The 25,563-nt window shown below is 47.1% G+C and overlaps 1 protein-coding gene across 2 annotated transcripts; it reads left to right on the forward strand.

The window, feature by feature from the left end:
* On the forward strand, positions 1-25,482 carry trpv4 (transient receptor potential cation channel, subfamily V, member 4). Of its 2 annotated transcripts, none has more exons than XM_035435509.1 (16): positions 1-377; positions 7,722-8,134; positions 9,735-9,910; positions 11,765-11,917; positions 15,357-15,497; positions 18,273-18,571; positions 19,194-19,373; positions 19,747-19,905; positions 20,244-20,336; positions 22,616-22,689; positions 23,098-23,263; positions 23,788-23,854; positions 23,943-24,250; positions 24,637-24,764; positions 25,068-25,186; positions 25,285-25,482. In XM_035435509.1, the coding sequence occupies exons 2-16, from the start codon at positions 7,764-7,766 to the stop codon at positions 25,413-25,415; spliced, it is 2,565 nt and encodes an 854-aa protein (XP_035291400.1). In that variant the 5' UTR covers positions 1-377; positions 7,722-7,763; the 3' UTR covers positions 25,416-25,482. The 2 variants fall into 2 exon arrangements, with proteins under 2 accessions (XP_035291400.1, XP_035291399.1); XM_035435508.1 differs by having other exon boundaries at positions 1-327.
* Positions 25,483-25,563: the final 81 nt, after the last annotated feature.

Genomic DNA, 25,563 nt, shown 5'->3' on the forward strand with positions numbered 1-25,563 from the left:
CTGTGTCCCCACCCATTCCCTGCCCGAAAGTATCGGGATGTCACGGGGGCGGTGAACACAAACAAAGCTAAACATGTAAAGTCTTGAAAAGCGTACCTGGATTGGTACAAAGAGTGCAGTTTGTTTTCTAGGAGGGGGGAACTAAGGAAGGCACCTCCGTGCGCCAAGCACTGACGCGCGAAGTGTATACGAAAACTGGGAGAAAGGATAACTTACGTGAAACACAGAAGACAAGGATTTCCCCCTGAGTGAACACTAAGGAAAACATATAACCTACGAACAGATTGTTTTAAAGTCTTGTCTTTGTCAACGTGAAGTTCAAGTCAGGTAACGACATTCGAGTTGGCATCTGCACAAATAATTTATTGACGCCCAAGGTAGGCAGACGCGTTTCTTTTTGGGTGCGATTTGGTATGAGTTGCGTCATTTTTTCCTATTGGAAATGCAATTATTCAGAACCTGACAAACTCAAATAGATTTACTTTGAAGAGATTATGTCTTTCTACGTAGTTATTTTCAGCCTTAAATGTTTCCACTGCTTTCAAGAGGTGAAAAAGTTTTGTTACAAAAACACAATGTTCTGAAACAGAAACTGAGGCTTGGTTAACTGTGCTAATTCTCAGTGAAGTTTAAGTAAAAAGGTGAACAATTGAGTGTATTTCAGTGTGGTCAAGGAGTAAGAACATACTCTTTATTGTCATTCAATAGTTTTCTTGAGTTTGTGTGTATTTGGAAGACAAAAAAATAAATATAAATAAAACAACTCTGGAAATCACGTGGCACCATACAAGCCGATGGGAAATATATGGGACACTTTACGTAAAATCCAGTTTAAAGTTGTGTTTTGATCATGTGACTAATAGATGCAGAACCATGCCAATCTACCATCCTGAGAAAGATGAGAAGGAAAAGAAGCTGTCTAATAGAGATGACACAGGCTGACTCTTAACGGACCCACGCGCACAGGGGGCGCCGCCAGGGATTTTGGGCCGCGTTAAAATAGAATATTCTGTTGATGTCAGTTTCAATAACTGACAAATAATAAAAGTATGAATCCTATGTTATTATATTTTTGACGGACGCTGTCAATCAAGAATTTCCAAAAATTGAACAGGTGGTATAGTCTTCTTACAGAGCTTCCCTACTGCAGAATAACCTTCCAAAACATATCCATCTGAATAATAAAATTACATTTTTCCTCTTTTTTTCAAGCTTTTGGACAAAATACTTTAGTCTTAAGTATTTTGCTGTTTTTACACTGAAAGACACCTGTCAAACCTTTTGGAAATTCTTGGGACTACTAGAAAACCTGCATCTTGAGAATGAGCTTGTGAGGTTGAAGCATGTCTGATAAATATATTTGTGCTAGTCCATGGAACACTTTGAAAGAGAAGCATTTGTGTAGATAGAGAATTGCAGTGTGATGGCAGTAGTAAATCATGTACAGCCTCGACAAGTGCGGTTAAGAACTGTGGTTAGACCTAAATCCTCCCTGGAAAGTTTCAAGGATATTGTTCGCACTGAGTTGTGTAACAACGGCGGTCGCTAGTATCTTAGAGAGGAAACAGACTTTTGAGGAAAGGTCTGTAGTTTTTATTAGATCATCAGGGCTCGAGATGAGATTTGTTACCGATGAGGTTTCTTAGGATGAGGTTTGGGTGGCAAGGTGGCACAGCGGTTATCACTGTTAGCACAAGAAGGAGGTTACGGGTTTGAGTCCCAGCCAACCGGATCTTCTCTGTGTGGGGCTCGCATGCTCTCCCCGTGTTCGCGTGGGTTTCCTCCGGGAACTCCGTTCTCCTCCCACACCAAAAGACATGCATGATGGGGCGACATAGCTCAGGAGGTAAGACCGATTGTCTGGCAGTCGGAGGGTTGCCGGTTCAAACCCCGCCCTGGGCATGTCGAAGTGTCCTTGAGCAAGACACCTAACCCCTAACCCATAGCTGCTCTGGCGAATGAGAGGCATCAATTGTAAAGCGCTTTGGATAAAAGCGCTATATAAATGCAGTCCATTTACCATTTACCATTATGTCAGGTTAGGTGCACTCCTGCCATTGCCCTCGACTAAGGCACTGGCCTCAGAACTGGAGTCAGTCCCCGGGCGCTGTGCACTGTAGCTGCCCACTGCTCCTAAGCAACTAGGACGGGTTAAAAGCAGAGGACAGATTACCCCACGGGGGTTTAATAAATTGTACCTTATCTTATAAATATTGGTCTAACAGCAGCCATCTTCAGGAACTGCAACCCGCATCCTGTTCACTGGGATGTCTTAATGATTTTAAGTTTGTGTTGGCCCAGCAGAGGCGGAAGTTTTCTTTAACCATTGCTGTTGGCGTTGGATCAAGTGGGCATGTAGCTGGTATTGAAAGTATAACCAGTTTGGTCAGCTCATCTGCTCCAGTAGGAATTAAACGGTGTAGCGTTTCAATCGGAGCTTTATTCTGCAGTATGTCATTGCCAGCCTTTTCACAGGCTTTTCGGGAAAGTGATGCTCGGAGAAGAAGACGTCTGGCAGATCCGGCCTCTGATAGTCTCTAATTTCTCATTAAATAAAGGTTGTGAAGCCATTACTGCTGTAATTGAGAGTGTGACTCGCAGATGCCGGAGATTTAATTTTAGTTTGTTAGTTTGTTTACCGTGTTAAAGAGAAATCTTGGGTTATTTTCATTCAGCTCAATCTGATTGTCTTATGTCTAATAAGTGAAAAAATGTAAAAATAAATAAATAAATAAAAATTCTAACAATGTCATTTTGTGATTCAGATAGATGTGAAATCATGTTCATTCAAGAACCACAGTGAAGTGAATGAATTTGTGTTTGAACACATTTATGACAAAAAATAAATCTGTTTCAGTGGAAAAACTGCAAAATACATAAGATAGGAACAATCATGAGGTCAAAGTTTGAGAATGATAGGCAAAACAGTCTCCATGAATGTAACTTTATTGTCGGTCGCTTTTACTATTTTTATTTTCCCACATTTGTGTGGCATGATCGAGATCCGCATGTTAGACCTGCAAGTGGAAATAAAAGGGAAATCAGTTAAATATATGAGCGCTATCTCAAGGCCTATATCGTAAGGCACAGGGCTTGCTACATGAGAACAACATGGCCCTTTTGTACGGTTGAACAGTGAACTGGCGAGTCTGGCGGGCTGGCGGTAAAAATTTTAACGACAGGTTTTGACTTGTCAGAACGGCAGCTTCTAGAACAGCGGGACTTATGTGGATGACTTCCGTATCCCACAACCCCTTGAACACACGACGCTCTCGGGAGATTCTGTGTTGTGTCAGAGCTGCAGTGTTCCAAGAGAGGAAGTCTTGGTACTGTATATCTTTGTAAGGGGGTGGGCGGGGTGGGGGAGTATGTACACATACACAATCTTATTCTTTCCCAGTCGTATCTTATCCAAACCTTTTGTTTTGTTTGTCTTGCGGTTCAGTGTCAGAAAGTCTCAGACGAGGAATTGGTGGTGACGGCGATGATTGTTGGCTGGCGGTATTCTCGTGGCCGAGGCCATTTGTCGCTTGTCCGCTGTCTCCGTTCGACGCAAAACCTGCTTTCCCGGACACCTCTGGGATGACTCACACGTCGTGTTTTGATTGCCTGAGAAAATTAAGCCCCTGGTTTTTTTTGTTTCTGCTGAGACTGTAAAGAAGCCCTGCACTCTCTCGGGAAGAGAGTCCGTTTCCCCTGGCCAGTCTCCCCCCCCCCCCACCCCCCCGCCGCCCACACCCGGTGACTTTGTTTGTATTCCACTTCGGCTGACTCCAGCTCATGATCTTCTCACTGGACCCACCAACCCCCCCCCCGCCCGCCCCTGAGCCCCCCGCCCCCCCCCCCCCCCCCCATGATAAACAAAACAGGCCAGTGGTGTGAGAACTTGGGGCGTATGCTTCTGTGTGCAGACGGGCGTCTGGGATGGGGGGCCCCAGCAGGAAACGGTTGTGGGAAGTGGGGGGGGGGGGGGGGGGGGCTTACGTCATCTCAGTGGAGCTCTTGTACCGTGACCTCACGCCACGCTGGTGAATTATCGCTCTGTTCTCCGCACACACTGTGTGTACAGTATGGGCTGGGGACGATGCCCAGCGTCAAACCGTGCGGTTGACTCCAGTGGCTAAAAAAAGTCTCCAACTTTGTTGTACCTGTGTGTGTGTGTGTGTGTGTGTGTATGTGCGTGTGTGCGTGTGTGCGTGTGTGCGTGTGTGGGTCTGGGTGTGTGCGTGTGCGTGCGTGTGTGTGTGCATGCGTGTGTGTGCGTGTGTGTGTGTGTGTGTGTGTGTGTGCGCGTGGGAAAAGTCGCCCAAACCCAAAACCTGAACGTGGGACTCCTCCAGCTGAGACACATCATTCCCTCTCGCACTCACTTCCTGCAACACCACAGAGAGTTTCCGGATAAATAAGCAGGATTTATTTGTTTGTTTTTTCCTCCTGTGACAGGACGGTGCCGCTTTCTGCCCAAAGTCTTGTGTTGCCGTGACGCTCAGATGCCGGAGATTGAATGTTCACCAGTGAGAAATTAATTCTGCCATCGGTATCGATGAGCAAGTAGATAACGGTGACGCCTGTATCCCATTTACATCGAACGACTGCAGTAAAAGTATACGGAAGGAACTCAGCCAAATACACTTTCTTATGTAACAGGCTTTTCTGATTATAAGCAAGGCCCGTAACCGAAGATGTATGAGAGTTATGTTGGTAATAAAATGAAGCCAGTCGCTGAACGTATTGTGCCTTAGAATAAGTATTGAAGGAATGCCAAACATCTACAGAGAGAGGGTATATTATAAATCTGGTGGAGGTGGAATGCTGGGGTATTGTGTTTTTAAACTTTAAGTGTTATTGTTAAAATCACAGGAGCTGTGTACAATATGGCGGAGGGAGGCTGCTCAAGATAACTGAGCAAAACATTCTGGAAGAACAGGCTGTGGATATTCATAGGCCCAGGGAATCTAACTGTGATCATAGTAGGAGCTAGCCACGTTGGCGGGAACCTCGATAAAGACCAGCAAGCACCTACCGAACTTGCGTGGACAACCACAGTGCCAGCGTTTTTGCAAATGGGCATTACACCAGACCTGGGTCAAATACGTATTTGTTTTGGATCCAAATACTTTTCCACACTTTGGTGATCTTGTCTGGTGTATTGGAACCAATGAAATACCTTCAAACAGTGCAAACCCCAAACTTCTGGTCATATTGGCAGGCCAAAATTACACCAGGCAAGATCAATAGAGCACAGAAAAAGTATTTGAATCCAAAACAAATGCGTATTTGACCCGGGTCTGCATTACACCGTTCATCAACTCATTCGCATTCTCTGAACAGCTGATTCTCACGTGGGCTGACCTGCCAGTACGGCTCGTTAATAGAACAATTTGGTGACGCGTTTCTAAACACTAACGGACCGACAGATGTGACGCTAGTGGGCTACTGCATGCCTACTAGCTGGGATTCTTTGTTAATGAGCATTTTTTCTCAGGCCCAAAAGCGGTAATGACTGTACCACTGCCTGCTGGGATACTACAGCATTTAGTCAGTTGCAAATAGTTTTTAAGTTCATTAAAAAAATTTAAAAAACCTGGAGCTGCTAAAAACAAATGGTTTGAACTGCATGCCGGCCAAAAGAGCTGCAACTGTCTTTGTTTTTGCTGGAAAGACCTTGTTCCGTAACACTGGGCACAATTGTCATTCCATTTAAATTAATGTGCATGGACAGGGGCAAACTTCCCTAAAGTAAAAAAAACTGGGGAAATGGAGTAACAATGGTGATAAGCGTATCTGAAGATGTGTACTCTACGCGGGGTCTAAATATACATAACGGAAGCAGTCAGTTCCCTGGCAGCAATCTCCTGTCTGAATCAAGCCATTTATAAATAAAAAGAGATAATGCCTTTTGTACGAGTGTCCCTGATATCCCAAAATTGCTGTGTATCTGCGTCTTATCTATTCTGGGACAGGTGTGGTTGTTCAAGTGACTGATAAGGCCATGTTGAGTCACCAATTGCTGATATTTATGCTTTTCCTGGTCATGAAATAATGCCAGGCATCCATTACAGTTTGGCATCTTAAACACTGAGGTGGAGCAGCAGCTTATACATTTAAGACAAAAACCTGTCAACATTATACGGGTTATTAAGAAGAACATCCACAATGTATAGGCAACAGAAGACAAACAAATATACAAATATGTAAATATGCGTGGGCGTGTGTGCATGCTGGGAAATAATAATGAATAATGAATCTAATATAGTGTCTTTCTGTTTATTTAACTATGCAGATTTGTGTGCACTTACTGGACTGTATTTTTGAAAAATGTAGGCCCTCATTACGATGGGAACAATGCCCACCATGGCTAGTAGTTCTCTGGGACACCAAAGGGGTCCTGCTAGGGGACAGCGATAAAATGTTTGTGATAGTAATAGATAACTTTGGAGAAGCAGGAAGAGATTTGAAGCTCTGTCTGACTCGTAGAGTAACACTGGGTCCTTTTTTTCAGCACATGTAGTTCTTCCCATACTTTGAGCAGACACCAATAGCCTCTCCTGAGAGAATCTAATGCTTTCACCGCAAATAATATTGGATTTTTAAAAAAAAATGTATTTGTCGATTATTCAATTCGATCGCAGGGAAACGGACGGCGTTTTCATTCCCGAGTTAATGAAGTAAGATGGAAATAGCGGGGATCAGCTGGAGCTGTCAGTGTCTTTTCCCGCTAAATTGGACTGCGAGGCTAATGAGTGGAATTTGTTACCGCGATGATGGCGACGCACGCGGCATCGCTGAGTGAAACCTGGTCGTCTGTCAGCGACGGCTTCTTGCAAACAGCGTGGCCAAATGAGTATCGCGTTCATTAGTGCTTTGTCTCACCATGCGCCGCTGTCTGTGGTAACCCAGCTGTTTTCTTGTGTCCTAAGTATGTCTGGATGAAGAGAGAGAGAGACAGAGAGAGAGAGAGAGCAACAGCATTCGATTGCAGCTTGGATAAAGCTGATGTCGTGTTTTAAAATCGTCAAAACTGTTTTGGCAATCGTAACGTAAATAGGCTATTAAAAATGTTTTGCCAATTTTGTAATGCAGTGAGTGCTTACACTGCAAGATGTTCAATTAAAAGTACACTTGGACTAATGTGAACTCTGTTAGTATTGACTTAGCACTAAACCTTATGCAACAGCAAACCTTGTGCAACAGCAAAGCTCAACAAGGAGTTGCTGGAGGGCAGTGCAATCTTGCAATCATGAAGCAGACTTCCGTCACGCCGTTGAGAAAACTGAAAGAAACTTCCTGGTCTAAAACAAATTTCGGAAAAATTCCACCGCTCCAAAGGTCAGGACTGGGCAGTCTGATGCCCTGTGGTCATCACAGCACACCACACCACAGGGTCAGTAGACCATAACTCTGCCCATAGGAGTGGTCACATGGGGCCAGCTCAAAGTACAAAGAGTCCGTTGACCAGTTACATAGCATCGTATCCAGTGACCGACATGTTCCGTTCCATCATAAATGACTCTTACAGTAATTGCTGATTTTAGTTTAACTTAATTTAGTTTAGTTGAGTTTAATTTTCTTGTTCAAATGGCCCCGTAGGTGTGTTCAGGTGACTGATCTCAGGTGATCAGTGAAACAGGAGGGGGACTGTCTGCTGTGTTGTGTTCTTGGAATCTGATTGGGTGATTGCATGTGCCCCCTCGCTCACCCCTCACCCCTCGCCCCTGCAGGTTCCCTCCACCTCGAGCATCCCGGGACGGTACCGTCTCGCCATGACAGAGCCGGACGTGCCCCCCACCGGCGTGGCCGGGGGGGGGGGCGAGGTCCCGGCGGAGAACGACGCCTCCTTCCCGCTGTCCTCGCTCGCCAACCTCTTCGAGAGCGAGGAGACTCCCCCGTCCGCCGCCGCCGCCGCCCCCCAGCCCCCCCCCAGGCCCGGGGAGAACCGGCAGAACCTCCGCATGAAGTTCCAGGGGGCCTTCAAGAAGGGGCCGTCGAACTCGACGGACCCCCTGGAGTCCTCCAGCTACGAGTCGCCCGTGGTGATCGGCCCCAAGAAGGCGCCCATGGACTCGCTCTTCGACTACGGCACCTACCGCCAGCCGGCCAATCAGAAGCGCAAGAGGAAGATGCTGCCTCGGGGGTGAGCTTTGGGTCACAAATAATAATTAAAATTTTTTTTTTTTTAAAAACCCAAAATGTATGAAGTAAACTTTTGGTACACTTCAGTGGAAAAAAAAAATGTATTGGAGTCAATTACTCTTTTAAAAAAAAAAAAAACTAAAAAAAAAGGTGGCTTAGGGAAAAGCTTTTGGAAATGTGTAAGGCGTGAATTAAAGGTGGGGGATTTTTATAAAAATATGGGAGGGGATAATGACGGGCATCTGGCAACCCCTGGGGTGAGTTTGAAGCTGGTGCCGTGGAGCTCATTCACGCATGGATCTGCATCTGGATGTCTCTGTGGGGGGTGCTCATCTGAGTCTAATTAAGCAGCCATGGATGTGCACTGCTGCTGTTTTAAAGTGTTTACTGTGTAGATTAATGCAGCGTTTATTTTATTTACAGACGTTGTAGACGGCCGAATATGAGAAGGTTCTGGCCTTCAAATCTTTGATGTGTGTGCGCGTGTTTTTGTGTGTGTGCGTGTGCGTGTGTGTGTGTTTGTTTGTGTGTGTGTGTGTATGTGTGTTTGTGTTTGTTCGTGTGTGTGTGTGTATTTGTGTGTGTGTCCGTGGTCTCTTGGTGACCCTTACCTTTCTGAGTAAGCTCTTGTCGCGGGGCTGCTTGCTCAGCTGTGCAGCCGGGCCGGGCGTTCGTACCCAAAGCCACGCTGGCGTAGGTGTGTTCGGGAGGGCCACAGAGAGCCGCGTTGTCGTCTGAGGTGCCGGTGAAGTAAGGTTTGAGTCACGCCCTGTTGCCGACTCCGGTGCCGGCCGTCCCCCCCCCCCCCCCCCGAACACAGAGAGCTCTGTTTACGGCGCGGTGGAGGAGGGCGGAGGGAGCGAGTGAGTTTGGGTTCGTAGTTTTTGGCACAGCCGCTCGCGTCAACAGTGCCGCCAAACGATGCCTCACCAACAGGGGCCTGCCGCGGCGGGGTGGGGCGGGGCTGGGGCTGGGCTGGGCGGGGCGGGGGTGCGAGAACAAGGTGCTCTGAACTACGTTTTTTGTAGCACGCAAATGTTTTTTGTAACATCTGTATGCAACGAGACTTCATATCTTTCCACCAGGTATTGGGTCCTAAAGAAAGATCGGGAAGGTCCAATCTGAAATTCAGTTATTCTGATCTGAAAATTAATTTGGTGAAAAATTAATTCGTTTAATTAATCTCTGGATTTTCCTTCAGGAATGTGACGTGTCTGATCATCCGCTGTGTGGGTATGTCATCAACGAACTGAGAGACCACGCACAGCTGCAAAACACTTTTCGATTAACCGACCAGTAGCTTCCCGGAATTTCTTTGCTATTCGAACCAGGTGCTCAAGATGTTGAACTCAAAGCCAGCCGATGAAAGAAGAAGAAAAAAAAAAAAACCTTTTCTTCCTGGGCATCAAGACTGCCAATACTTCTATTGCCTGGCTCTGTTCTGTATGCAGAAGAAATGTTCTCGCTGGAAGAATAAACATGAAAAAAAAAAAAAAGATGAAAGAATTGCAACTTGAGCTGCTCACCTGGCGATGGGTATCAGTAGTGACTCTCTCTTCTCCTAACCGACTCCGTGCGCGTTTTTGGTCTCTCTCCCGCAGTAAGACGGAGGTCGAGCCGGATAGGAGCGTGACCCCCGACCCCCCGAAGGTGCTGAAGGTGTTTAATCGCGCCATCCTCTTCAGCGCGGTGTCCCGGGGCGACGCCCGGGCCCTGGAGGGGCTGCTCGAGTACCTCCTGGGCACGGACAAGAGGCTGACGGACGAGGAGTTCAAAGGTCAGATCCCAACAGAAGGAAAGACGGCAACCTGGTTGTGTTTATTTAGTCATTTATTTATTCATTTATCCTTTGTTTCACCAGGAGAGTCCCATTGAGATTAAAATCTATTTTTCAGTTCCAGGAAATACAATTAAATCAGACAAAACAGGACGATTCAAACAGTACAAAATAAATTTTTAAAAATAAAAAATAAGATTTAAGATAATGACACTTAGAAACGTGTCCAATCCTGAGCTACAGAGCTTTGAATCGAGTTGTTTTTATAAATCATATCTGAGGGAAAACACTATTTATTCAGTACATAAGACATTTATGTTAGTAGGTGCAATATGTGTTTTTTTACACACGCAGGACTTTTATGCATTGAAATGCCTTCTGTGAGCAGCATTGCATGTGATTGGTGCTGTCAATGTGGCGCCCAATCAGAAAGAGGTGGAGGCGGGGTGATTTACAGCAGGAAGTGGGAGCCTGATCTGCCATCAAGATTTAAATACATTATGTTTGGGCAAGGACCCATTTTTATGTTTTTTTTATGGCAAGGGACATCGCTAAAATTAAAATTATTCAATAAAACAATTACTAAACGAGAGAAATTAAAATTGCCTTCCCCCGAAAACCCCCATCTCTTGGACTGAGCAGGAATACTATCAAATACCTACTCGGAATACTTAAAGAATACTGGCAAAAGTTCTCAAACCACGCCTCGTGCACTTAGGTGCCAAATGCCTGAAAATCCCCCTCACAAGCGGATTCAGGGTTCTCAGCCTACTGTTATAGGAACGGTCGAATTGGAGAGGACCTTTGGTCGGACCACATGTTATTTGTCCACAAGTTACAACACCATCAAAGTCGCAGAACGTGCTGGGTTAGGGGACCCTTTTCTCACCGTCTGTTCAGCGCTGTGTGGCGCTTCTACGGAAAGCCAGCGGACAAGGAGCTTGTTAATCGCAGAGAGTTGTTTAAACTCTCTCCCCTTCCCGCCAAAACATTAACCTAAAGTATTTCTCCCTCGCGGCTGTTATTTTTAGGCTTTGTTTGAGGGAGGCCGGTGGAAGAGAAGCTATTTCAGAGCTATTGTGAGTGGGGGGGGGGGGGGGAGGGGAGGGAGGGGTGGGGCCCAGGGATCGTTTCCTGTGACCTCTGGTGACGGGGGCTTTGACCGCATCTGACAAGTAGCAGCCAGAAGTCACGGCAAACTGTCTGTCCGCACTGAAGAGTGACTGAAAAGAGAGTAGAAAGCTTTACCACTTTAACACAAATCGCAAGAACCAGGCCTTCCTGCTCTACGTGCTTGTTCTCACATTTTGATATAAATGAGCAGAAGGATTTTTGAGGTGAAGATTTCACTGTTCGCCAAAACCCAGAGACTCCACACAGCGCACTTTCATTACGTTACAGTCACTTAGCGGATAATCAGGCCAAGCTACAATATAGGAGAAACTGAAGTGCCTTCTGGGAGCTGTAGTTCCAGACCTGTCTCACAGCATACCCAGACCAGTGAGAAAAGATTCTGCATCAGCAAAGTGCTAGCGCAAGTTAACTATGCTAACCAATATTAGGAAGAATTTTTTCACGCAGAGAGTAGTCAATGTGTGGAATAGCCTGCCAGGTCAGGTAGCAGAGTCAGAAACCCTGGGGATTTTCAAGACCAGGCTTGATATGCTGTTAGAAACTATCTAGTCTGTAGGTAATCAGAGCACTAATTCAGTCAGGAAAAATGGCGAGCATTGTTGGGCTGAATGGCCAGTTCTCGTCATTATGTAGTGTTGTGTTAATAACCCTATCCTTTCCTCTCTCTATCTCCATGTCCTCTCCTCTCCCCTCCCTCGCTCCCTCCCCTCTTCCGTCCAGAGCCCTCCACGGGGAAGACCTGCCTGCCCAAAGCGCTGCTCAACCTGTTCGGCGGTCGGAACGACACCATCCCCTTCCTGATCGACGTAGCCGAGCGGACGGGCAACCTGCGGGAGTTTGTCAACACGCCCTTCCGGGACGTCTACTACCGGGGTGAGGCTCCCTGTTTCCTGTTTCCTGCGTTCTCCCCCCCCCCCACATGTGCACTGTTCCAACCTTTAACCCCTGACCCCTGACCCCTGACCCCCTGTTGCCGGGCAACGCACCCCGCACGTCAGCCTCATTCGTTCTTCCGTGGGCGGGGCCCTTCCTGGAAACGGTGGGGGGGGGGGGGGCGAGCCGAGCGTGCCCCGCCCCTGCCGGTCCGTGGCCGCCCCGTCAGTCCAGCAAGCCTGACCTCGCCCAGACCGAAGCCTTCTCATTGGCTCCTTCAGAACACCACCGGACAGGGGTGTCCGTTAAAATTCGTAATGCCTAGATTGACCCCACAGATCTTACATTACCCCCATTCGACTCGCTAAGTCTCCGCTATGACAACTGTCAGCGATGACATCAGGAATATTATGATTTCACTTTGTCTTCTTTCGCCATTCCGAATAACTGTTATTTTCAGATCTTTTATCAGTAATATGAGTGCTGATATTGAAATTATTATTTTTTTTTTCGCCTTATGTAACTGTTATGTTATCAGAAAAATTGTTACAGCACAGTTTTTTTTTTTTGAGACAGAAGTACCTTACACTTTGCCCTGGCAAGTGTTGCAAATGACATACCCACGTTCTGCTGATTTTAGATGATAATATTCAGATATATGTAATAACTTCCACAGATGATAGCACCAGAAGGCATGCTAAATATCGGTAGTTATGTAGTCTATCTAGTGGCACCTATAAGCCTGTAACTTGACATTAACCTTGACATGCAACAGAGTCAAGGCAAGAGGAAAATTGACCACCCAGAACCGTGGATTCTTTAATTTATTACTCAATGCTGCTTCTATTTATGATTTGTAAATGAGACCGGCAAATTTGACACACACCAATTCAAACATGCTTTTCATTCCTTAGCCTGGTTTTTGGATTTAATGTCTCGGATTTAATTATTTTTGGCTTTCCTGTGGAGTCCTAACCCAGTTGCTCCAGTACCTACTTTTAGCCACCCGTCAAAGTGTTTTTTTTTCTATTTTTATGCTCACAAACAAACACAGAGCCACATTAAATGCAGTTCCTCTCGAAAGTGGATGGCCAAGTACGGTCGGTGTTCCATTTCTGTTCACCTCTGAGCGTGTGGAAGTTAAAATGGCGCCTCCCAATCTCAACATACCTCTGATTAAAATTACACATCGCTCACTTCTCCAACAGGCTGGGATGTGTGGCCCCACTGTAAAAAAAAAAAACCAGTTTAGAATACTCAATATTTCAAGGCAACTTGCTTCACTACATTTTTTAGTTTTCAGCTTGAGATTTAAAATTTTTTTTGATTGATCAATCATCATCCTGAGCTTCACTCATCAAATATATAACACACATTTTATTTTAGTTTTAGGAATGGGATGCTGTGTGATGTAAAAAAAAACAAACAAAATAAAAAACATGAGGAGTGAGGATACCGTTAATATAACATATAATAATTTTAATATTGTATAGTTGCTGGTGACATCTTTGTTGCTTCACGTGGAAGATATTGAAAATCGGACTGAAGGCATTTTTCTTTCCGTTGACAAAATGTTGCGATCTTTTTTAATAAGGTTCTCATCCTTATAAATCGGCACAGCTGTCATTTTCGTCTACAGATAGCTGCCGGGGGCTTCCGCCTGTTTTAGAAGAGAAAGGTTCGATATCTATCGAGTCACGGTTTGTTTTTTTGAGCGTTCTTTTGAAGTCGATGACTGAGGCTGGGGGGGGGGGGACGTTTTGTTGTCTCATTCTCTTTTTCGTTTGGGCGGGGGGGGGGGGAATTTTCTCCCCCGCAGCCCCCCTTAATCTCTTCATTCTGTGGGAGCCTTTGTAACACGGTAACCTTACGATTTCGCCTAAATAAACCGGATTAAGGACGGGGAATTCCTGCTCCATTCCAGTGGTGTGAAGCAGGCTCAGGGTAGGCCTTCTATGAAGAGTGCCTCGGGAGATTTTTCGGCTTTGAATTTTGGTGAGCGTTCGCTCGTTCTGTTATTTCTGGCAGGCCCGGTGACTACCTTCTGACACACGCATCTCTTTTTTTTTGTTTTGTTTCGTTTGCTTTGCACCTGTTACACGAGTACGCGTTCGATCTCAGAACATCAACATCCGTTCCTATGCAAGCCGTTAAAGGAGCAGTTGGGTCAGGGGTCTGTATGGAACAGCCAAGACACCGTCCTGATGAATATAAGCACTCTGAAAAGTGCTTACATAAATGTGTTTGGGTTGGCTGCCGTCCAGACTCCAGGAAGGTTTATTAATGTGTATCGTATCGGGCTTGACAGCATTCGAAGGATTTTAAAAACTTGGATGGAAAAAAAACATTAAATATGATACTGCGTCATTGCTTGTCATTTTCAAATATCGCTATGTGCGGCAGTATCAACTTCAACCCCAGCCCTAATGCATTTCTGGTGGCAACTTTGGGACTTAGACGCTGGAGACTGCCTATGTTTTTTTTGATGAGATAACCACTCCCACTTTGATGAGTTACCCCTGCCCCACCCACACCTCCACACCCTCTCCTACCCAATTTAACTTTTTTTCCCCCAATTTAGTGATATATTTTATTGTATATTTAAGTAGTGGTGTATTTTGTTGTACATTGTTTTTTTTACTTTGACTTTAAATTTTAGTTTAATTTTTCTATAGGTAGGCATTTTATTTGAACTGCAATTAGAATTGAATTTATAATGAGATTCACTTAATAATTAATAATGGAGAAATTTATAATGCGGGTAATTAACTCTCCCTTTCTTCCAAGACAATCCTGGGAATATTAGACTGGGAAGCGTAAAAAGTCCAATATGCTAATTTTCCAGCAAGAACAAGGAGAAATTAAAGTAATAAGTTCTGACACTATTCCACCTGTTCTGTTAATGGTGTCAGGAAATGCTTTAATAGCAGTTTTTTATTTTATTTTAACTGCTGTGACGAGGCATTAGTGGAGTTACCTTTGTTTTGAACACAAATGTTTGGCACCAAGCTTGGTTGTTAAGTGCAACTGCGTTGACTGGGGTGCTGAAATTCACAGAACAAAAAACTCTCCTAGGTGAGATGTTTTTATTTATTTATTTATTTTTTAAAAGAAGGCGATAATACTCACTCTCTGAATGATGTTGTTCTTGTTACCTTCACTGTGACAAGACACCATCGGCAGAGATGGGTATAATTTAAAATGCGTGTATTTGAAATGTGTATTCGCGTTATACATGTATTATACATGTAGTATAGATTATTTTTTCAGATTTTTTTCATTAAATAAATATTCTCCCTCTCCCTTTTTTCACTCTCCTCTCTGGCTCGCTATCTCCATCTTTCTTTCTACCCCCTTGTTGCTGTCCTCCTCCTCTCCCTCTCTCCCTCCTCCTCTTCCCCTCTCTCTACCCCCCCTCCCCCCCCCCACCACCCCCCAGGTCAGACAGCGCTGCACATAGCCATAGAGAGGCGCTGTAAGCACTACGTGGAGCTCCTGGTGGAGAAGGGGGCCGACGTTCACGCTCAGGCTCGAGGGCGCTTCTTCCAGCCCAAAGACGAGGGCGGCTACTTCTACTTCGGTGAGCGGATCCGCCCTCTCTCCCTCTCCCTCTCGCTCTCCCCAGGTCACCCACAATTCACCGCTCTGCTTGGCCAACCTCTGCATGTGGGTTAGGGGGTGTGGGCCTGCCCCCCCTGGAGAATACGTCCCCACCCACCTGGCACTCAAGCACCCAAATAAACCGTGTAGACGTAGGGTTTTGGTCGGAGGCCCCCGGACGGTTTGGCCAGCCCCCACGACGCGGAAATTTGCATAAACCGCCAAATAAAGTGGATTTCACAGTGACGCCGCCATTGAGGTCCGCTGCATCTGGATCAACAGACACGTTCACATGGCTATTTATAGGCCCTTCGCCGTTCTGTTGGCTAGTGTTGTCTCACCGCACGGGTCTCTGATGTTCAAAATGAACGGTTTCCACTCCCTAGTCTTTCATAATTTCCCATATTTTTGTTGTGCTGCTTTTTTTCCAGATGTAATGAGGTAATTTTTTTACAAAAAATACTATTTTACGATTTTGCAACTTCGTGAGTGTCACTCGATGTTGGCTCGTTTTTTTTTAAAACAGCCATATGGCTCCAATCATTTGGAATTAAGTGCTACTCTTTAAAAGATGTGTGCTTCAAAATAAAGTGTAGAACAGCTGTATAAGACTTGCTATGTCAGTTTGTTCTGTACAGGGGTACAGAACGCCAAGATCCTACCACTGTAAGATGTCCAGTGTTAATTCAATTCTAACAGATGTATTTGGACTCTGTGAGTCCAGTACAGACCCTATGTACTCTGTAAGAGTTCTGAACATTGTTGTGCGTAGTTAGGAGAGAGTACTGACGCCTGCAGTGCCACATGTGCGTCATTTCCTACCCAAAAAACCGGAAAACAAACCCTACATCGGCAGCAGGAGGTAATGAGTAGGAAGACCTGAAGACTGAGGTAGAAATAAATTGAATTCAGTGCTTATTAATGAATAAGAAATTAATTTCTATAAATAGGACAAGAAAGTGCATACGCCCATTTTCTGAAAGGTGCCTCTGTCTTTAATGTGGAAAAAAAAACAAAAAAAAAACCTCATAGTTCCTGCCACAGAACACATAGAGGTCTGTGGCTGAAAGGCCGTTGGCTCCTGGCTATGCACTGCCCTCTGCTGGCAAGAGGCCATAATGCACGTGGTTCGGAGTTAAAGTTCATCTCCTCCCCACCACAGAGAGAGAGGATGCCCTGCGTCTGTCACAGCGGACAGGGCTGCTGACGTTAAAGCCATCAGCCCTCAGGTGTAATCACCCACTTCTTCAACAACTCATTTCGCTGGACGCACAATCCGGATAGTCGTTATCATTTTCCCCAAAAATTCCCCATTTTTTTTGGCCTGATGATTTCATTGTGGCCTAATGTTTACATCCTTAACTTGCCGGTAATGATTTTATATTAGGGTTAAGCTACAGCTGCTGTCGATCTCGAAATCCCTGTGCTGCACAACATGACTATGGGTATGAGTAATTTGTTGTGGAGGCTTCGTGGTGCAACTGAATTGAGAAGCTGGCGGCGCTGACAGCTAATATGATTTAGTAATCACGCAAAAACACACCGAGGACCCGTGCAAATTGATGAAGAGGAGCGTTTCTATGCGAGGTGACAGCGCGAAGTAATCTGTCACCCGTGGCAACAGCTCAGTCTCAGCCTTCCCTCCGCGCTCTGTCACAGGGATAGCCGGGAGCACCGCGGTTTGGACGAACCGTTTTCTCAAATATCCGTCTAAAGCGGCTTTCACGGAGGGGAGAACGGGGGGGGGGGGCTAAAGAAACTAGATCAACGGCTTCTTTTGTCCCAACGGCCCCCAGAGTGACAGTTGAAGCGCATTCGCGCGAGCTCTCGATTCGGACTAGCCTGGCTGGCTCCGTGCCAGACCACCTCCGGTTTACCGCACCGTAGCGTCAGAGCGCGCGCGATCGCTCATTATAGCTACCCCCGCTTGTGTATTATAATTAGCTTCACCTCTTTATAAAATAGAGGTTCAGCGTTCCCAGCTGGGTTTCAGCTACACAGGAATAATTCCGATTTTACAGCAAAGCAAATGAACTACATTATTGGGTCATCTAATTAATTAGCGGTAACAGTTGCATGAGCAAGAGCTGATTTTCTGCATATAGCACTACAGGTAGAAAAATGGTGGGGTTGGAAGTGTGGTGATGTTCGGATCAGTTAACAGCATCCTCAGAGTAAACCAGTGGTAACCAGTGGAAAACAGAAAAAATAGGGCAATGGAAAATATATACAATAAAAATAATACAATTATACAAAGCCTTGTACATAAAATGGGAGAATAATAAGATGCATTATTATCCTTTACTTCAGAGGTAACCAACCCTGTTCCTGGAGAGCTACTGTACTGTACCAGGAACAGGGTTGGGCAGCCCTGTTCTAGCTGTTGATTGAGGTTTGCTTTGTTAGGTTTGGAATGAAAATCTAAAGGAGACTGTAGATCTACAGGAATAGGGTTGGTTACCTCTGAAGTAAAGGATAATAATGCATCTTATTATTCTCCTGTATAATCGTTTTATTTTTATTGTGTATATTTTCCATTGCCCAATTTTTTCTGTTTTCCAATTCTTTTAATTGCGAATGCTCTTCTGTGAAGCACTTTGGGCTGCAAATCATTGCATGAAAAGTGCTGTATAAATAAAGTGATTATTATTATTATTATTATTATTATTAATAATAATAATAATAATAATAATAATAAAGTGTCCTGGAGGATAAGTAGGCCCGAGTGACCCCTGTCCGCTCGTCTCCGAACCAGGCGAGCTGCCGCTGTCGCTGGCGGCCTGCACCAACCAGCCAGACATGGTGCACTACCTGACGGAGAACGGGCACAAGGCGGCGGACCTGCGGCGGCAGGACTCGCGGGGCAACACGGCGCTGCACGCGCTGGTGCACATCGCTGACAACACGCGCGAGAACACGCGCTTCCTCACCAAGATGTACGACCTGCTGCTGGTCAAGTGCGCCCGGCTGCACCCCGACTGCAGCCTGGAGGACGTGCTCGACAGCGACGGCATGTCCCCGCTCATGATGGCCGCCAAGCTGGGCAAGATCGGGGTGAGCGTGCCGCCCGGGCGCGAAGGGGGAGGTTCGGCGTCTGTGGAGGGTGTGTGTGTGTGTGTGGGGGGGGGGGCGTGTATGAGTGCGTGTGTGTGTGTGTGCGTGGGGGGGGGGGGTGTGTGTATGTGTCCCAGAATGCACGGGTGTGTATGTGAGTGTGTATGTGTATGTGTCCCAGAATGCACGGGTGTGTGTGAGTGGGTGTAAGTGTGAGTGCTTGTGTGTGTGGGGGGGAGTGTGTGTGTGTATGTGCGAGTGCGTGCATGTGAGTGTGTGTGCTTGTGTGTGTGTGAGTATATGTGCGTGTGCACATGTGCATGTGTGTTTGAGTGTACGTGCGTGTGTATGTGTTCAAGTGTATGTGCGTGCGCATGTGTGTGTATCTGTGTGTCAGACCTGGATAAATCATATAACTTGTGACTCTATGAAGTTACGTGTGGACATACAGTCATATGCGTTCACAGTAAGATGAACTCAGTCCTTTATACTTATGCAGATAAAATCTACTCCGTCAGAATTGTTTTGACACTGAGCATTTTGCTGTGCGGAACCGTCAGTTCAGATTACATCCCTGGCTTCGTGACCTTTGACCCTGTCGAGCACATCCTGTTCCCTGCAGGTGTTCCAGCACATCATTCGCCGGGAGATCAAGGACGAGGACACCCGTCACCTGTCCCGCAAGTTTAAGGACTGGGCGTACGGACCGGTCTACTCCTCTCTGTATGACCTCTCCTCCGTGGACACCTGTGGGGAGGAGGTGTCCGTGCTGGAGATCCTGGTGTACAACAGCCGCATCGAGGTGTGTGTGGGGGCGGCAGTGTAGCATAACGGCTAAGGTGTTGGTCCTGTAACTTAAACATCGCGGGTTCGATTCATCCGTTAGCGTACAGACACCTTGCGGTGGTATCGGTGCTAGCTTAAAGGCGTGTGTGTTTCTCTGATGGTTTACTGCACGTAAGAGCCCCATCAGCACTTGTTTTCCTGTCTGGTGCTGCATTCCCTTGTTTTGCGCAAAAAAAAAAAAAATGCACTTTGAATTTCAAACGTGGAGAAGAAGAGCGTTCGGCTTTTCCGATCTCGCCTCCGCGTGACTGCGAGTGTTCTACGTGACCTCGAAAACGATATTCGTACTGACCCCCCGTCTGTCCGTCCGTCCGTCCGTCTCTCGACAGAATCGACACGAGATGCTGGCGGTGGAGCCAATCAACGAGCTCCTGCGGGCCAAGTGGCAGAAGTTTGCGGCGGCCACCTTCTACATCAGCGTGGTGTCTTACCTGGCCACCATGATCATCTTCACCCTGGTGGCCTACTACCGGCCCTCCGGGGGAAAGGTGCGACGTGCTGATTGGCTGAGGGGGATTGTTGTTAATTCTCACTATAATGCTTTTTCTTTCCCCCTGTATTTTAATTGTACATTTTACTCTATTGTTTTTTTCTTTTGTTTTGTTTTTTTCCAAAGCCTCCTGTGGACAAGTGTTGAGAATTAGCATGTAAGCAATGCATCTGGTTTCTCCAATGTAATTGCTGATGTCCATGTCAAATAAACTTAACTTGCGGGGAGGTGGGGTGGAGGGGGAGGGGTGGGGGCGGGATCGTATCTATCTGTTCTGGGGACTAACCCTTTGTTCCCTGTGTGCTCTACCCCCCCCCCTCCCCCCCCCCCCCTTAGCTGCCCTACACCTACATCACCTCCACGGACTACCTGCGCTTGACTGGAGAAGTTGTGACGCTGTTCTCAGGAATTTTCTTCTTCATCACCAATGTGGGTATTCCCCCCCCCCCGGTAGAATTCCCAAAGCTCTTTATAGCTTAAGAAAAATTCCTTTGAATGTTTCACTGCTACTGTTGCCAGCGTTACCAGAGAGGAGATAACGATTTGTGTTTTGTCCTTTGATATTTTTCTTCAGGTTCTCTTCACAACTCAGTATCCCCTCCTCCCTGTTCATTTTCCTGCCTTTGCCAAAGATCTTCTCTCTCTCTATCTCTCTCTCTCCCTCCCACTCTCCCCCCCTCACGCCACTCTCTCCCACTCTCTCTCCTCTCCCCACTCCCTCTCCCCCTCTCTCTCTCCCTCTCTCCATCTCCCTCTCTGCCTCTCTCTCATTCCGCCTCTCTCTCTCTCTCAACCCTGCCCTGGGTTCCACCTTCTGAAGCTCCATTATTGGAAAGGCCCGAGTCTCGTATTCAATTTAAGAGATACCCCGGGGGGCAGAACCTTGTTAGGTTGCCGTATTGCCGGAGCGAAATGACAAACGATAACCCGTAATTACCGCGATGCACGCGCTCCGGCGGGGGCGCTGGCGTGCCGCCGGTCTCCAACCCTCCCCCTAAAATTTATGTCTCGTGCCTCGCACCCGGACCCCCGTCCCTCCCATCAATCACCGAGATTTGAAAAATGAAATCGCTCGTGATATAGATCATCGCTCAGGCGACACGTACATGTTAGCGGTATAGCGTAGGTGTGCTGCTCGTGAGGAAAAATCTTCGGGTGTTTTTGACGAGCCTAAAACCGTTTTTATGCTTATTTTCTGAATTACATGCTATTCTGTACATATGTCAGATTATATTATAATTATAATGTAGTTTTTCTTGCTCCTGTGCAATTAATGTATCTCCCCGTATCTCCCCATGTAAAACCCTGTAATTTTCTTTGGATAAGAGATCACGGACTCTTTTTTTTTTTTTTTTGTTTTGTGTGTAATAAAACATCGTTGCAAATTCAGACAATCAAGTGGAAGCCGAATGCAGTAAGCTCGGGCAGAGGTAATTAGCCAATTAAATATTTATCAATTTCAGGACTAATTTATTAATAATTCAGTTTCATATTGCGTTTTCCCTCATCCCCAATGCACGGGCCTTGTTGGACGGAGGCTGCCTGGCTTCCATTGGTCGCCTGCTCTTTCCAGCGTCCCCTAGGCTAAGTCACAGCTCCAGCACAGGACCGCGTGTCCCTCCCCCACCCCGAGATTGATTGCTGCACGGTATTCGCGTGTGGGACGTGGGAACTGGATATTTTAATGTTCAGCGGTCAGGCGGGTGGTCGCTCGACCTGTCCGTGTTTAGAATACCGTGCGACAGGAAGTGAGCACTGACGCTCCGCTTAGAAACAGGAAGCAGCACTGTGCTGTTTTTTTTTCTTTTCTTTTTTCTTTCTGTGATTAATCTGTGTTTTGTTCTCTCTCTGATACTCTCGCGTTTTATTATTTCATTTTATTGCTCCGCGGCCTTGTCTGGTTGATGTGTGGTCAGCAGTGCCGGCCTCAGGCTGGGGTGCTACATGTTAGGAGCTTCAGATTCAGTCACTGTTGATTTACAAGGGCTTTTATTTCTCTCTCTCTCTCCCACTCCATCTCTCTCTCTCTCACTCACACTCTCTCCCACTCCATCTCTCTCTCTCTCTCTCTCTCACGCACTCTCCCACTCCATCTCTCTCTCACTCACTCTCCCACTCCATCTCTCTCTCTCTCACACACACACTCTCCCACTCCATCTCTCTCTCACTCACTCTCCCACTCCATCTCTCTCTCTCTCACACACACTCTCCCACTCCATCTCTCTCTCTTACCTTCCCACCTCAGCTCTCTCTCTCTCTCTCTCTCAATTTGATTCAATTCAAATTGAGCTTTATTGGCGTGACAAATAATCTTGTTTTGCCAAAGCATAGTAAATGATTAATGTAAAAAATTTGATCTTTTTTTTAGATAAGATTTAAAAATTTTCTAATTGTTTAAACATGTTTACTTTGTTGTAGTAAAGTTGTTTTTAATATTTCTATTCATGGACTCTTCTCTGGAATACTCCAAGGCACTTAAAATCATTTATTGATAATTGTGTGAATTGATTGAAAGTATCTTTTTAAAAATAAAAGAAATCTCTCTCCATCTCTCTTCATTTGTGTGTCTGCTCGCTGTTTTACTTCCTTAATGTCTCTGTTGTCATAACCAAGAGTCTCTCTCTCTCTCTCTCTGTCTGTCTGCCTATCTCTCTCTCTCTCTGTCTGCCTATCTCTCCCTCTTTGTCTCTCTCTCTCCTCCTCTTTAGATTAAGGATCTTTTCCTGAAGAAATGTCCGGGAGTGAACTCTTTATTCATCGACGGCTCCTTTCAACTGCTCTAGTAAGACTCAGGACCTTCCTTATCCAACCCCCCCCCCACCCCCCAACCACCCCCAACCCCCCCCAACCCCCCCTTTTTCAGCCCCTCCTCATTGTTTTAGCTGAGCCACAACCCCCCACCCACCCACCCCCACCCCAACTCCAACCCCCCCCAATGCTGTATTTTCTAATTAACATCACCTTTAATTAAACCGATCATTCGGAGAGAAGCAGAGGTGTCGAGGCCAGTCGATACAGACGAGCGTCATTATATTAGCGTTTTTTTATTTTTTATTTTATCGCGCGTTTCGGAAAAACGTAAGCTGCTAATTGCGCTGCGCCTGCACGCCGCGCGGGTGCGGGTTGCCGTGACAACCGCTTGAAGGCCTGACGCTAACCTGCTAACCCGCTTAACCGTTTCCCGCCACAGCTTCGTGTACTCGGTGCTGGTGCTGGTCACCGCGGCGCTGTACCTGTCCGGGATCGAGGCCTACCTGTGCGTGATGGTGTTCGCCCTGGTGCTGGGCTGGATGAACACCCTCTACTTCACCAGGGGCCTGAAGCTGACGGGAACCTACAGCATCATGATTCAGAAGGTGAGCTGAGATGGGGGGGGTGGGGTGGGGCGGGGTGGGGGCGGGGGCGAGCAGGACCCCAAACTCTCCATCCCTCAGTAGATGGTTTGAGTGCCACTCGGTGCGGGTAAAAAAATAAAGAACAACATCCTTTAAATAAAAATAAATAAAGAACATCCTGTACTAGACAATCGTGTAATTAGGTTCCGAACAGGATCTGTGGCTCAATGGTTAGTATGGATTCTTTATCCAGAGCTTGAATGGGAACTAAATTGCGTACTCTGCCAATGTTTTGACCTTTTTTTTTTCCCCCCTTCCTCCCTCTCTTAAATGTAAAGGAATCCCAGCTGCCGGGTGCATTTAGGCCCTGTATTGCGCTGATTGCCTGACAGGGAGCGGTGTTTATGTCATTTAGGGCCCCATTCATCGAGTGACACGGCGTGGCCCTGAAGAGCTCGCGGAGCCCGCCTCTGCCTCTCATCCGCGAGTCCGCGCTCACGCTGTTTTTAAAAAAAAAACAAAACAAAAAAACGTTTGGGTTTCAGATTCTGTTCAAGGACCTGTTCCGGTTCCTGCTGGTCTACGTGCTCTTCATGATCGGGTACGCCTCAGGTGCGTACCGCCCGTCCGTCACAGCTTGTCCTCAGGTGCTCTGATTTGGGATGTTTAGTAAACCACCCCCCCCCCCCTTCCTCCCCAGCTCTGGCGTCCCTCCTGCCCGCCTGTCCCGGGCCAGGTGAACCGTGCCCCCCCGCGGGCTGCCCCACCTACCCGGAGTGCCGCGACACGCAGACCTTCAGCCGCTTCCTGCTGAACCTGTTCAAGCTGACCATCGGCATGGGCGACCTGGACATGGTGGAGAACACCCGGTACCCCGTGGTCTTCCTCATCCTGCAGGTCACCTACATCATCCTCACCTTCGTGCTGCTGCTCAACATGCTGATCGCCCTGATGGGGGAGACGGTGGACCAGGTCTCCAAGGAGAGCAAGAAGATCTGGAAGCTGCAGGTGAGGGGGGGGGGGGGGCTTTGGAATTTATAATATGAAAAAATAAATAAAACAAGACCAGGTCAAAGCCTAGTATATGGCTGGACCGGCCGACCAACGGTGTGACTTCATAGCTCGGCCGACCAATGGTGTAACTTCATAACTCACTCAGTCAGTCACAGACATTCGTGTTTGTAGGGCTGGCCCCGCTGTTGTTTTTCCAGAAACAACAGGAGGAAACTAAAAAGTCTTCATGCCCTTTGACCGCGGCGGCCTATGCCTGTGCTTCCTGTATGTGCTGTCAGCTTCTACGTGTGTGGACCTTTGAACTGTGGCGACAGTATTTACCCTCTCACCCCCCCCCCCCCCCCCAAGTTAACGTTACATGTCCCATCTATCTCCATCAGTGGGCTACAACCATCTTGGACATCGAGCGCTCCTTCCCCGTGTGTCTGCGCAAGTCTTTCCGAGCGGGAGAGATGGTCACGGTGGGCAAGAACTGGGATGGGACACCTGATCGCAGGTGGTGCTTCAGGTTCGGGCTATTTAATGTAACGATGTAACAACTTCCATGAATCCTTTGAATAGCAGGTTTAATAGTAAGTCCTGAGTTAGCGTTCTAGAACTTTCCGTTGCATTCCATTACCAGTAGCGATTGTGACATCAGCATTAGAATGTTCGGTTAAGAACATTCTAACCGCACACTGGCGACCTCACGCGCTAAAGGGGTTGAGCGGCGGGAACAAGCCGTGGGCGGTTTGGCGGGTCGGTGATTTGGCGGGTCTGTGATTTGGCGGTTCGGTCCGTGTTGAAACCCCTTTATGTGTTCCCCTCACAGGGTGGATGAGGTCAACTGGTCCCACTGGAACCAGAACCTGGGCATCATAAACGAGGACCCGGGCAAGAACGAGACGTACCAGCAGGGCATCCAGCAGACCGCGCGGGGGCTGAGGAGAGGTGGGGGACGCTTCCGACGTTGCCCCGCTGCTCGCGCGTACCTCTGACAGAGCTGTACTTACAGAGCCTGGCTCTCTCTCTCTCTCTCTCTCCTGCAGACCGCTGGTCCACGGTGGTCCCGCGGGTGGTGGAGCTGAATAAGAGCCCCCCCCCGGGGGACATGGTGGTGGAGATGGAGCCCCTGCACCCGGGACACAGGGAACGGCCCAACAGCTTGGGCCAGCACTGAGGCAGCCGAGCCAATGAGGGGCCGCGATCCACCAGGGACTGACACGCGATTGGACAGGACACCGACTCCGCCCACACAGACTTACTTTTTGTACATTTTGAGTTTTTAGGATACGCGAAGATGCTGTATGTTTCCAAAGAAAAGGGAC

The sequence above is a fragment of the Anguilla anguilla genome, chromosome 10 (assembly GCF_013347855.1).
Source record: "Anguilla anguilla isolate fAngAng1 chromosome 10, fAngAng1.pri, whole genome shotgun sequence".
In the NCBI taxonomy this organism is placed as follows: domain Eukaryota; kingdom Metazoa; phylum Chordata; class Actinopteri; order Anguilliformes; family Anguillidae; genus Anguilla; species Anguilla anguilla.

Excerpts from the sequence above, each read along its gene's own strand:
- trpv4 (XM_035435509.1), top strand. The coding sequence starts at position 7,764 with ATGACAGAGCCGGACGTGCCCCCCACCGGCGTGGCCGGGGGGGGGGGC. Across the intron at positions 8,135-9,734 it reads AGGAAGATGCTGCCTCGGGG|TAAGACGGAGGTCGAGCCGG; the intron begins GTGAGCTTTGGG and ends TCTCTCCCGCAG. Across the intron at positions 11,918-15,356 it reads CCGGGACGTCTACTACCGGG|GTCAGACAGCGCTGCACATA; the intron begins GTGAGGCTCCCT and ends ACCACCCCCCAG.